Source organism: Patiria miniata, unplaced genomic scaffold (genome assembly GCF_015706575.1).
Source record: "Patiria miniata isolate m_02_andy unplaced genomic scaffold, ASM1570657v1 HiC_scaffold_3, whole genome shotgun sequence".
Taxonomy (NCBI): Eukaryota; Metazoa; Echinodermata; class Asteroidea; order Valvatida; family Asterinidae; genus Patiria; species Patiria miniata.
Window position 1 is genome coordinate 29,981,282 of NW_024037069.1, and position 12,164 is coordinate 29,993,445.

Genomic DNA, 12,164 nt, shown 5'->3' on the forward strand with positions numbered 1-12,164 from the left:
CGGTTTAGGGTTTTTTTATCCACCCTGTATATGGTTCCATTTTCAGGCAGAATGACAGTAAAAGGTCCAGGTTAAATAGGTTTTCTTTCTTCATATTACTTAAATTGGTCTAAAAAAAGCAGTCATGATATTTTTAAAGAGCGTCTGCTTGGTACATGTACTGCTTCAATTAATTTAATAAAGTGACCTTAACATCAGATTATGTCTGGTGTCCCGTCCCCGTTTGGGAATTGTTTCCCGTGGAGCCGTATCATAAGTCCGACGCCTCATAAGTCCGACGTCGGAAAAATGAGGCGTTTAATTTGTCGGACCTACGAGGCATCGGAGCTATGAGGCATTGGAGCTATGAGGCGTCGGACTTATGGGGTTGGACCTATAAGGCGTCGGACTTATAGGCCTTTATTTGATTAGGGGATGCGATTTTGTCGGACTTATGAGGCGTCGGACTTATGAGCGGGACCCCGAATTTTGGACCCTCTGCCCACCATACCACCTGGGTAGTATAGCATGGAAAATTGGACACAGCATCAGTGCCCCCCGAGTGCCCCCCCCCCCCCCACCATCAAATGCTGGTGCCCCCTATCCTCTGCAAAATTCTGCGCGTTGTTAAAATCATTACCTCAAAAATAGCAATTTCTTGAGATATCTTCAGATCGAATTTAGCATCAAATGTGGCACCATTTTGCATCTAGCCCATCCTCCGTATGCGAAAATTTTCCAAAGGGGAGGGGGTGCCCCTCCCCTTAGACCCCTCCCCCAGGACGGCGATCCGTATCCACCTAAGTTCCCCCCCCCCCATCAAATGCTGGTGCCCCCCCCCCCCCTGTGCCCCCCAGACTGAAAAGTCTGGTGACGCCACTGCACAGCATTGCTTGCAATCTAGGCCTATAGATCACCCCATTGAAACCCCAATGATAACCCGCACATGTGTTAGCCGGGTTAGGGTTAGGGTTATGGATAGAATCATGAGCAGATGGAACATCAGTGTCGGGGAACACAGCGGAACATAGGTGTGTAACCTATAGATGGATTGCATTCAGCAGCCATCTTGGAGGTGTGTTTGGTAAATGGTGATTAACAACGAGTGCAAAAGAGGTCTACTCATTCAATTCAATTTAATTTTATTTCTTCATCATTTATTTCTCGGTTTGCACATACAAAAATATACAATAAATGGAATATAAAAACAGACGGTATATACAGGTTAAGACATTCAATGAAAATACAATTGATTAATTAAGCGTCGCAGATTGCAATGCATAATGCTGATCGTTGAACAATGGTTGTTTTCCGACCTTGTTACCCCTTGACGTCAGTGTTGACACGCATTGCTCAGCGAGGGGAAACCCCCGAATGAGAAATTGCAGCCATTACTATGACATCATGGTATGTGTTAAAGGGTTCATTCATACATTAAAGGTTCATTTGCTGCAGTTTGCAGGCGTTCGTGTATCTTGACCTTTGCCTTCGGTTTTTGATAATTCTTGTATTACAGCGAATCATCACATTATGAAATAATCGTCATTTTGACAACTTAAAACTCTCCAGAAATAAATTCGGTCATGCACGCAAATATAAAGACTAATACGTGAAAAATAAGTGGAACACGTCCATTGTATGCCAAACAGATATACCTGTCGTTTTAAAAGTATTTTGATCCAACGTACAAATTAAACTCATTTATCACACTTTTTTTCAGGATTATACCCTCAAATAAACTCATTATGCACACTTATACATGATCACTTGCGCTTCACATTTCTTAAGGTTGTCCGAGGAACAAAGAACTAATTAAACTCATTGATCATACACACTTTTACATGATCACGCCCTCAAATTTAACTCATTTGATCATAGACATAAAACATGCATAGTAACCTTGCTACATGTATATAAGTTCTTAAAACTGTCCAAAGATAGCTGTAATAAAGATTAAAGAGGAGGATACAAAATAATAACTGTATAATAAAAGTTCCTGAACTATTCAGTAGTGAAAGGCAGTTGCAGTTTTCAATTTAAGTTGAAAAGTATCTCCATCAGCAGGTACAAATGTACATACATGTCATTAACTTGATGATTTTCTCATTGGTCTAGCCGATGAGAAGCCTATACCTCTCCGAGTGAGTATTACTGACGTTGTCCAACGAAGCTGTTCTGATGAACCGTCATACGGGAGCTGTTTCTGTCTATCCATTTTCTTTGATATGTTGCGGATATATAGCTTGGAACTTCTGGCGATTCCAGTATAGCACTTTATAAAAATAAGATTATAGGTATGAAAAAGGCTTCGTGCTGGTTCGCTGTAAGGAATATACACAAGCATTTTAAAAGATCCAAGTAGAATTTAATAATACAAAACTACACCATGTAATGATATACTTTAAAGTATACTTTACAGTAAGAGTTAATCACATTCCAACAATCCGTATGCAAATAATCACGAGACTGACTTTAGGTCATGCAATAAGCCTCACTTTTTATATTAAAAAGCTGAGAATTTATTGACATCCATTCCCCAGACGTTGTCGAAATAAGTTTCCAGTATCTTCATGGTTCGCGACTTGTCTCCCTTTAGCTGTTCACGTAACGTCTCGACACTGCACGCATCTGGTTCTAGTATCATGCTGGATTGGAAATGTTGCAGGAGTTGAAGCTTCTTTTCCTTTTTCATTGCTGTGAGGAAATCGGAGGCATTCTTGACTTTCTCATCCACAAAGTGATGGTGAATCATATTATAGACAACTCCTCCTACGAGGCCAACGACGCCGCCTACGAGAGCACCTGAGAAATACAATAGGCTCCGTTCATCAATTTATTGGATTGATAATTGTTCTATACTTTCTTCAATTGTCGTCGTCTTTGACTCTATAATAATATAGCCTCTCTTAAATCACACCGGCTGCTGTATTTGCTTGTATTCGATAAACATTGACTTGCCTTTTTTCCAGCTGTGTTAGAATAAAATAATAATGCCACCAAAGATCCATGAGAACATCGTAGGGATCCAAAGGCCTGACAAATTGACAAAATATTTGTTTAGTTCGGGGTGAGCTTCTTCTCAAAGCCAACTCCAACTATCCAGGAAATACAAATTAAAGAATCAAAAGACTCATCTCTACCAATTGTATTCACTTGTATTCAATAAACGTTGACTTGCTTTTTTGAGCTGATGTACAATTTGCACCGAAGATCCATGGAACGCTCTCCTTGGCCTTGCATGACATCGAGAACATCGTAGGGACCCAAAGATCTAACAAATTGACAAAATATTTGTTTAGTTCAGGGTAAGATTTCTCGCAAAGCCAACTCCAACTATCCAGGAAATACAAATTAAAGAATCCTGAGAATTATCTCTTCCAATGTAATAAAATAACACACCAAGCTTACCAACTACAGCACCAGCGAAGCCACCGATTACTACACCAAGAGCGGCCCCCGAGAATGCGGTCTTTTCCAACTGTGTTTCTTCATATGCAAAGTTCTTCGCCTTTACTACTTCGACGAGCACTTTGATGAGATCGTCCGGTGATATCGGCATGATGTATATGCAGTCCCTGAAGCTCAAGGGCCGGTACTATTTGGCAATTGTATAGAGTGTACGAGGGCAAAGAAATTTAGTGCACTCCTCGTGGAATTACCTTCCTTGATATGTAGCCAGAGGAAAAACAAATGCATGTAATCAGCGGAAATTGAAGGTCAAATATAGAAAATGGAACGATTGAAGAGGGGCTTTTTTTCAAAGGATTTTCACAATGCCATTTTATCATCGCTGTAATGGGACCATTTTTTTGTGTAATATCAACCATCACATAATTATGAATGATAGTTGTAACTTGTACACCACGTGAGAGATTGGGTACTAGATCAGATTGGGCATTCCCTAAAGATCAAAGTCCGGTAGCATCTAAAAATGGTGCATGACGAGCACGATTTTAATGAAGGGTTTGCTTTGCACATAGGCAGGCAATGTATTGTAGTCAACCTATAAAAGAGGAAAATCCCGCGCTTGGAAAAGACAGCTTTTTCGAGTATAAGTTTTATCCGCAAATTCTTTAAGAAATAAGCTGTCCGTATTTCGTGCTCTTCAGTAAAATTTGATATAGTTTGTTTCTCCGAATGATTTTTCAACTTGTAATTTGTTCTTAAATCTTCATTTCCATCTTTTGGGCATCTGCAACCCTCTAAAAAGCTTTTATTTTCAATTTCATTTGCGCAAAAACAGAACCGCTCTGTAACTATAGTCAGGTTCCCGGTCACTACATTATCGATTCCAAAAGGGGCAGGAACCAGTCAACAGTGCGAGAACTGAATTATATTCGGCCCCATGATAATTCAACATTTCTGAAATTATTAATGCGTAACTAAAGTGTGGGAGGTATTGTTCACGATTTATCATTCAAAAGTGAAAAAATATTGTAGGCCCCCTATTGCTAAAAAAAAAAATTAAAACAATAGTCTTCCGGGGTTGAATTCGAATTTAGCACGGACAGTCAACTTAAAATTAGTCTGGACGATCCTGATGTCTCAGGAGTCACAATCTCGTTCCCATAGGTTCGAGATCTTGCTGCGCCATGTTGTCAAAACCTTCTTGCCCTAAAGGGACAGTTCATCATTCGTATTTGACGCTGGATTCAGGCCCAATTCAAAACATGATTCAGCAACCTTTGATTTGAAATTGAGATCCTAGAATGCTGTTTTTTCTCGGAATATACAGCTGAAGCTGAGCTGAAACTTCATCAGGTTAGTTGTTCAGTATCCTTCATTAGATTTTGAACACTTTTGTTGCTTCAAACGAACAAAATGCACAAATTACAAATGATGGACTATATCTTTAAAAACTATCATAACACCTCACCCACAGATTCTGTGTCTTGATTGGTCGAGAGCGAGTCACATGATACTTTCTATTTTGCTATCTTTCTGTGCACGGCCAAAAGTACTACATGTATACCCGTGTGTAAATGCATGCTGGTGTGCGCGTTGCGCGTAGCGCGTTTTGTTCCAAAGAGAGCGCGCCGCAGAATTGGGTTCAAACATTTTGTGAAGGGTTAGTTTGGAAGAGAGAAATACATTTTCCACCAATTTTGTATTGAAATTGAAGTTTATTTCAACTGCTGATAATTTATATTATGAGTCTGGTTATACCTCATCAGCCCTAAAAATGAAAAATTCCCAAACCAAGATTAATTTAAGTACCTTTAGAAACAGAACGGTAAGTTGTGTGGGTGGATTTCTAATGTAAAGTCTATAAATTGACTCATTTGTAACCCACCAACTGTACAAAAATAGTCATAAAGTTGTAAATTTTGAAGACCCCGATTTTTTTTTAGTAGATTCTGATACAGGAAGACATGCTCTATCAAGTCATTTTCATTTCGTTCATTTTCAGAATGATACATTATTACATAAATTGGGGTACAAGGTCACGATAACATATTAAAGGTCACGTGACCTCATTTTCACAAAATTTAATTTTGACAAAAGAGTTGATTTGAGCATGCAATTCTTATTATTTTAACACCAAATTCGCATATATTCGATTAAAATTGACACGGTTTTTCACATATTTCTACCAAAAGGGTGGTATTCACTCTAAAAATGTCCGGTTTTGGGGGTTTCTGCCCTGACCACATGGTAGGTCGGATTGGGCTAAAAATTGGTGTGCATTCATTGCTCATCGGGATCTACAAGCACAGCAATTTTTATCAAAATCGGAAAAACATGAGGTAAAAAAAAGTGCGTTGGTCTGACATGGAATGACCCATACTTCAAGCTGTTGACTTTTCTGCATTTAATTCATTGATCCATTTGCTTTACCTAGGGTTAGTTTTATACTCATCTTGATCTACACTATTTATTGGGTTACTATCGCCTCCTCATTCTAAAAATAATATTCGTAAGGATTTGTAAACATAATATTTGTAAAGATTATTCGTCGCCTATAAATATACAGTTTGTGCATATTAAAAACGTCTCAGAGGTTTTGGGAAAACCAGTCCCAAAAATTCCACTGCACTAATTTCTGGGGGCAGTTGTGACAGTGATGAGATAAAGTATAGGAAGGCGAGTTTTACATCGAACAAATTAAACAGATCCGACTTAATCTACTGAATCACATGCTTTTTAAATCTGTCCTCTAGATCCTTTATTTTCTTCCTCTCCCATGGAACATCTTCAAAAGAAAACTCGGCAAGATTACCATATGCGAAGTTCACTAATTTTCCTCTGTATTGACTAACTAACCCCCAGATAGCAATTTCATGTCATCAAAGTCAATTTGAGCAGTGAGAAAATACAAGCATTTTCTTAGAAAACACTTAGAATTTTTCAGTCCAATTTCATAGGGTTTGTACACATGCAGGGTGTTGAGTGAACTTCGTATATGGAAATCTTTCCGAAAACTCAAAAGAATTGTTTTTTTTTTTATGTAGCTACAGAGTCTATGAAAAGAAAAACACTTGAAAGGGATACTTGCATAGAGTTTGTTCGTGAAAATATATATGTATTCAGGGAACTCGCAAAAAACCTGCATTTTAAAATATTGATTGAAGGTTGTCAATATGGCACTTCTCCAATGACACGAATCTGACAAGAAAATAAGGAAAACAAAAAACAATGTATCAATTAATTAAACAGTTTGCTGCCTTACGCTTAAAACACTCACTGCGTGTCACGCTGGCTCACCAGATGCGAAACTTAAAACTATCCAGATAGTGTCTGTCTTCTTATTAATACTTTAAGAGCTATGCCTGTGTTTCTACAATCTTTAACCCATGAGAGACAGAGATAAAATAGATGAGCCTCTTGTTTCAAGGGGGGGGGGGTGGTACCATATTTCAATAGGGGCTGCTGTTCAAATTCGACGATTATTAACACTAGATTACAGAATGGTGTACCGTATTTTGAACAGACGGACATTATACCAGTATAATTTTTTGGGGGTGTCACGGGGGAAGGGGGGGGGGGGTCGACTTATTTTTCAAGAATTTGTATGATAATTTTTTTTGGGGGGGGGGGGGGGCAGAGCTTGGGGGGTTGACCCACCCCCCCCCCCCCCCCCCAGATCCGCGCCTGAGGTGTGGACGTAAAAATTACAATGAACGTGAAAACACGAAATACACGATGGATAACACCACCAAATACACGATATAAATGCATTACCTGCTAATTGCGGTATCGAATCAGGATACAGGAAGGAAGTGTCCATCCCAGGGCTTACTATTGGAAACGAGGCTGAAAATAAGACCTGGGGACGAGGTAGCGAATAACTTAAAAACGCGCCGCACTGTCAAAGAAATTTACATTGCCATTTTAGTTTTACCATTTACTGAAAAGCGGTGAACTTGTGAACATCCATCAGCAGAACGTTTTCAAAGAATCCCTTCAGTAAGTTAATGGTTCTCTCCTTTGCGTTACTGTCTCCCATTAGCAGCTCTCTCAGCTTGGCAGAATCGCAGCTATCTGAACCCAGATCCAAAATGTGGTTCTTAAAGTGGTCCAGGAGTTGTTTCTTCCTCTCCTTGCCCAAGGGTTTCAGTGTCTCGGGAACAGTGTGGAGCTTTTGGCGATTCCAGTAGGCAAAGGCGCCTCCCAAAACGAGCCCGCCACCGCAGCCTACAATGGCTCCTGCAAGGACAAAAACTGTGAGTATTCGGGACACCCTCCGACATGCATATCTAATTCAGTTTTGAAATTCAAAATATGTGAGGCTCGATTGTGTGATTACACCGGATGTATTTTTCTTAAAGAAGGTCTGAGTATTCACCCGTCGTCCAACGGTGCCATCTGTGCGTATCCAACGTATATGATCATGTCTAAGCATGCACATTTTTATGCGACCCAGCGCCTCAGTCAATCAGAGTCGACTTTTGAAGTTGTGACATCATTTCGATCAGAAATGTGGACTAAGCTGTTGATTGGTAAACTGGGCTGCCAAGTTTTTGCAATACAACAACGGGTTACGGGAGATGGCGCCCGCTGAATGGTCAGTATCTTGACGTTGTTTTGTATTATTAATCGGCGAATCTGCGCGAATATCACAGACACTGCAAGCGGATATTCCATAGACTACTTTTGGGGCGTGGCACCCTACAAAATAAAATTTCAAATTGAATTGATCAAACTTTGCTTCTTTTTCACTTCATAACCACTACAAGATTCATGATTTTCTAATAATCTTATACCGAAACATTTGTTCATTATACCTACCAACACCAGCACCGATAGCTGCACCAACCCCTGCGCCTGCTCCCGTCGACAAAATGGCGACAACCCAACTTTTCCTTTTCCGTTTCTCGTCGTTTTTCCCATTTTTCTCCTCTGCCACTTCGATGAGCACTTTGATGAGATTGTCCGGTGATACTGGCATGGCGTCTTGTGTCTTTCAGGTTCAGACGGAATGTTGACTAAAGCTGCTGAACGCAAGTCAGATTAAGTATAGAGAATAAAGACTGTCTAGGATTATTTCCTGAACTGCGCGACTCAAAGCCAAATGCCCAATACATAATTGGCTTTTTCGAAATTTACTCTGATGAGCTTCACAGAATCTTGTGAAGGAAGTGACCTATGACCTATGTATCAAGCATCTGGCTGCAGCTGTTCAAGACCGCAGTTAGACAATGTGCAAAAAATGCTATCCGAAAACTTCCCATAGAATTGCGCACATTCCATACCGGATGTGATTTGTGTTTCATTGCGGACCATGTGGACACAATTTTGAGCGTCGCATAATGCAATCCGACCGTTCGTGATTCGAAACGGAGCCTGAGCGAGTGACAGGAATTGTGAATTTACAACACAGATAAGTTTTACAGAATTCCCTAATTTATTACGAGAAAAAAAAACATCTCTAAACTGGATTAAAAGAGTAATGAATCAGTCTTAACGGCCGTTTCAAACCTTGCAGAGTCATAACCTTGATGACGCGCAGGTCACTGGTAACGCAAAATCCAACCAATCACAGCGTGAATTCATCAGAGTATCCCAGTGTCCTGTTTGCAGGGCGGGGGGGGGGGGGGGGACGAGCGAATTTCGAAATTTGATGGACACAATATGAGGGCGCTGTTTAGTTTAGAGAGCCGCATTTTACTCAACTTCGTTCCCAGGGTGTCGAGCAGTACGCTCCCACCACTACCTACAATATTGGTGACCATTGTTCTAGTGAAGTTCTGCATGTAGCATTTTCAAAATCTTGGATATGAAAGTCCAATCATAAGCTTTCTTTTAGTACAAGAATCATTCAAATTACCAATGAACAAGTTACGGAATTTTAAACACAACCACCGTTTTAAGGTTCTGTCCACGGATCACAAAAATTTGAGTAATCTTTCAGCAAAACGAAAACAAATCACATACGGATATGTGTAAATTGTTTTCGTTTTGCTGAAAGAATGCACACCTTTTTAGTGATCTGTGGACAGAACTTTTACAACGGTGGTTGTGTTTAAAACTCCGTAACTTGAAAAGTACATAAGTGATTTGAATGATTCTTGTACTAAAAGAAAGCTTATGAATTGGGCTTTTATATCCTAGATTTTGAAAGTGCTATATGCAGAACTTCACTAAAACAATGGTCCCAACATTTGGTTTCGGGTTTTTTTGTGGACTCACCCTGTATTATTTGATTTGAGTGAATGCCAATTTTTCACGCCTGCTTGATGGTTAAAAATATCACTTGTGTTTATAGATACATATATTATTAATAATTAACTGTGTTAGAGATACGACCACTTTCTTGCCCAGAGGGCCAGGGGCCATTGCAATTATCTCACTGATTGACCCATTGACTGACTCACTGACAGCCTGGCAATGCTATATATCGTATAGGATTACCCTGTTAAAGAGGTTGTGGAATGCTCGAAGACATTTCCGTCATTTTTATATATGTAGCCTAAGGTGCGAAATGCTAATCCGCCCGGGCGAAATAGTAATCCGCCCGGGCGAAATGCTAATCCACCCGGGCGAAATAGTAATCCGCCCGGGCGAAATGCTAATCCGCCCAGGCGAAATAGTAATCCGCCCGGGCGAAATAGTAATCCGCCCGGGCGAAATAGTAATCCGCCCGGGCGAAGAAGTGGGCCTAAAAAATATTTTCGGTCATGTCCTAAATACGCTTCCGTAGTACGACCTTCCTCGATACTATACATACTATACGATCTCGATTAGAAAACGTGTACAAAATCAATGTGTGACGTCATCAGTACGAGGCCAATTAAATCGGGATGACTATTATCGTTTTAACATCCGTTTGGGAACAAGTTAATTACCTGTATTTTAATAACATGCAAGTTATACATTACCAGGAGTATGAAAAGATCCTTCCAGATTCCACGTACGTCACTTGGTTGTGCACGACACTATGCTACATGCAGTACATGTTCGGTATTTTTCGGCGACGCGTCGACCGTCCAGAATAAACATATTACACGAGGGATTTACCCCTTCTACCCGTTTCACAACCATTGTCGGGGAAACACCGCCCTTACGTTGGCGACTCATTTCACGGAGTTTCCCTTGAACATTGCGAAAAAAAGCACTTGTAACTAGGGGAGCCCCGACTGGAGAAATTGAATCACTCAAAACAGGTTAAGTTTAAAGATAATTATTATTTCTTGAGAGGAATTTCCCATATGGTTTATCAGGCCAAATGACAGTAATAGGTCCTGGATATGTATAGGTTTTTTTTTCTTCATATTACTTTAATTGGCCTAAAAAGCAGGGTTTTTTTTAAAGAGCATCTGCTTGGTACATGTACTGCTTCAATTAATTTAATAAAGTGACCTTACATCAGATTATGTCTAGTGTCCTGTCCCCGTTTGGGAATTGTTTCTCGGTAGGGGATGAATTTTGGACCCTCTGCCCACCACCAGCCCCTCATACAACTGATGATGTCTGCCAGTACAGTGTAGCATGGAAAACTCGACACAGCCTTGCTTGCAATCAATAGATCGGTGACTGCTCTATGTTCCTATCAGTTCCGACACCCCTGTATTTCCGACAACCCGCACATTAGATTGTGTTAGCCCGGTTAGGGTTAGGGTTAGAGTTAGGGTTAGGAACATGAGCAGTGGGGTGACAGGGGTGTCGGAACATACGTGTGTAACCTATAGATTGATTGCATTCAGCAGCCATCTTGGAGGTATGTTTGGCTATGGTTATTAACAACGAGTGCACAAGATGTCTCAGTACTTATTTAATTCAATTCAATTCAATTTTACATGTATTCATCATGTTAACATGTAATTGTATTTCTCAGTTTGCACATAAAAAAGAATCTAAATTGAATATATAAACAGACGGTATTTACTGTACAGATTAAATATTCAATGAAAATACAATTAAATAAATAATAGAAATGTTACTTAAAATTATTAAACCCATGCGTAATTGCGAATCCACTGCAAACGATCTATACACACAGTTTTCAAATTGCCAGAACCGCAGATTCGATCGGCAATGCATATTTAATGCCGCATGGTTCGACCCATGGTTCGACCTTGTCCCTTGACGTCAGTGTTGACAAGCATTGCTCAGCAAGGGGAAAACCCCGAATGAGAAACTGCACTATGACATCATGGTATGTGTATACGGTTAATTCATACATACATGTATTTTTGAAGGTTCATTGAAGATCGTCAGTGCAGTAACAGTTTGCGAATGAGCCAGTTTTAAAGGGTAAAATGTCCATCTTTTATGGAGGAATACACTGCGGGTGTTTGTGTATCTTGACCTCGTATCAGCCTGATAATTCTTGCTTGATCATGGAATAAGCATTATCAAAACACCGTCATTTTTGACAAAAAAAATCTCCAGAATTTTCAGAATTCGGTCATGCAATTAAAAATAGACAGATTTAGGTGAAAAATACGTGGTATACATGGTATGCCAAACAGATTTCTGTCATTTAAAAAGTATTTTGATCCAAAGAACAAATTAAACTCATTTATCATACACTAAGGCACATGATCACATGCGCTTTAAATTTCTTAAGATTGTCCCAAGAAAAAGAACTAATTAAACTCATTGATCATATACACTTTTACATATATTACGTCCTCAAATTTAACTAATTTGATCAATGATCATACACACCTTTACATGCATAGCAACTGTACTCTATTTCTTAAGACTGTCCAACGATAATTTTAATAAAGAAGAAGGTACAC

The 12,164-nt window shown here is 39.7% G+C and overlaps 1 protein-coding gene across 1 annotated transcript; it reads right to left on the reverse strand.

Moving 5' to 3' along the window:
* Nucleotides 1-7,089: 7,089 nt before the first annotated feature.
* LOC119738439 (protein C19orf12 homolog) lies at nt 7,090-10,392 on the reverse strand. Its single transcript, XM_038213335.1, has 3 exons — nt 10,299-10,392; nt 8,209-8,411; nt 7,090-7,626 (listed from the first exon to the last, which is right to left on the reverse strand). The coding sequence occupies exons 2-3, from the start codon at nt 8,366-8,368 to the stop codon at nt 7,325-7,327; spliced, it is 462 nt and encodes a 153-aa protein (XP_038069263.1). The 5' UTR covers nt 8,369-8,411; nt 10,299-10,392; the 3' UTR covers nt 7,090-7,324.
* Nucleotides 10,393-12,164: the final 1,772 nt, after the last annotated feature.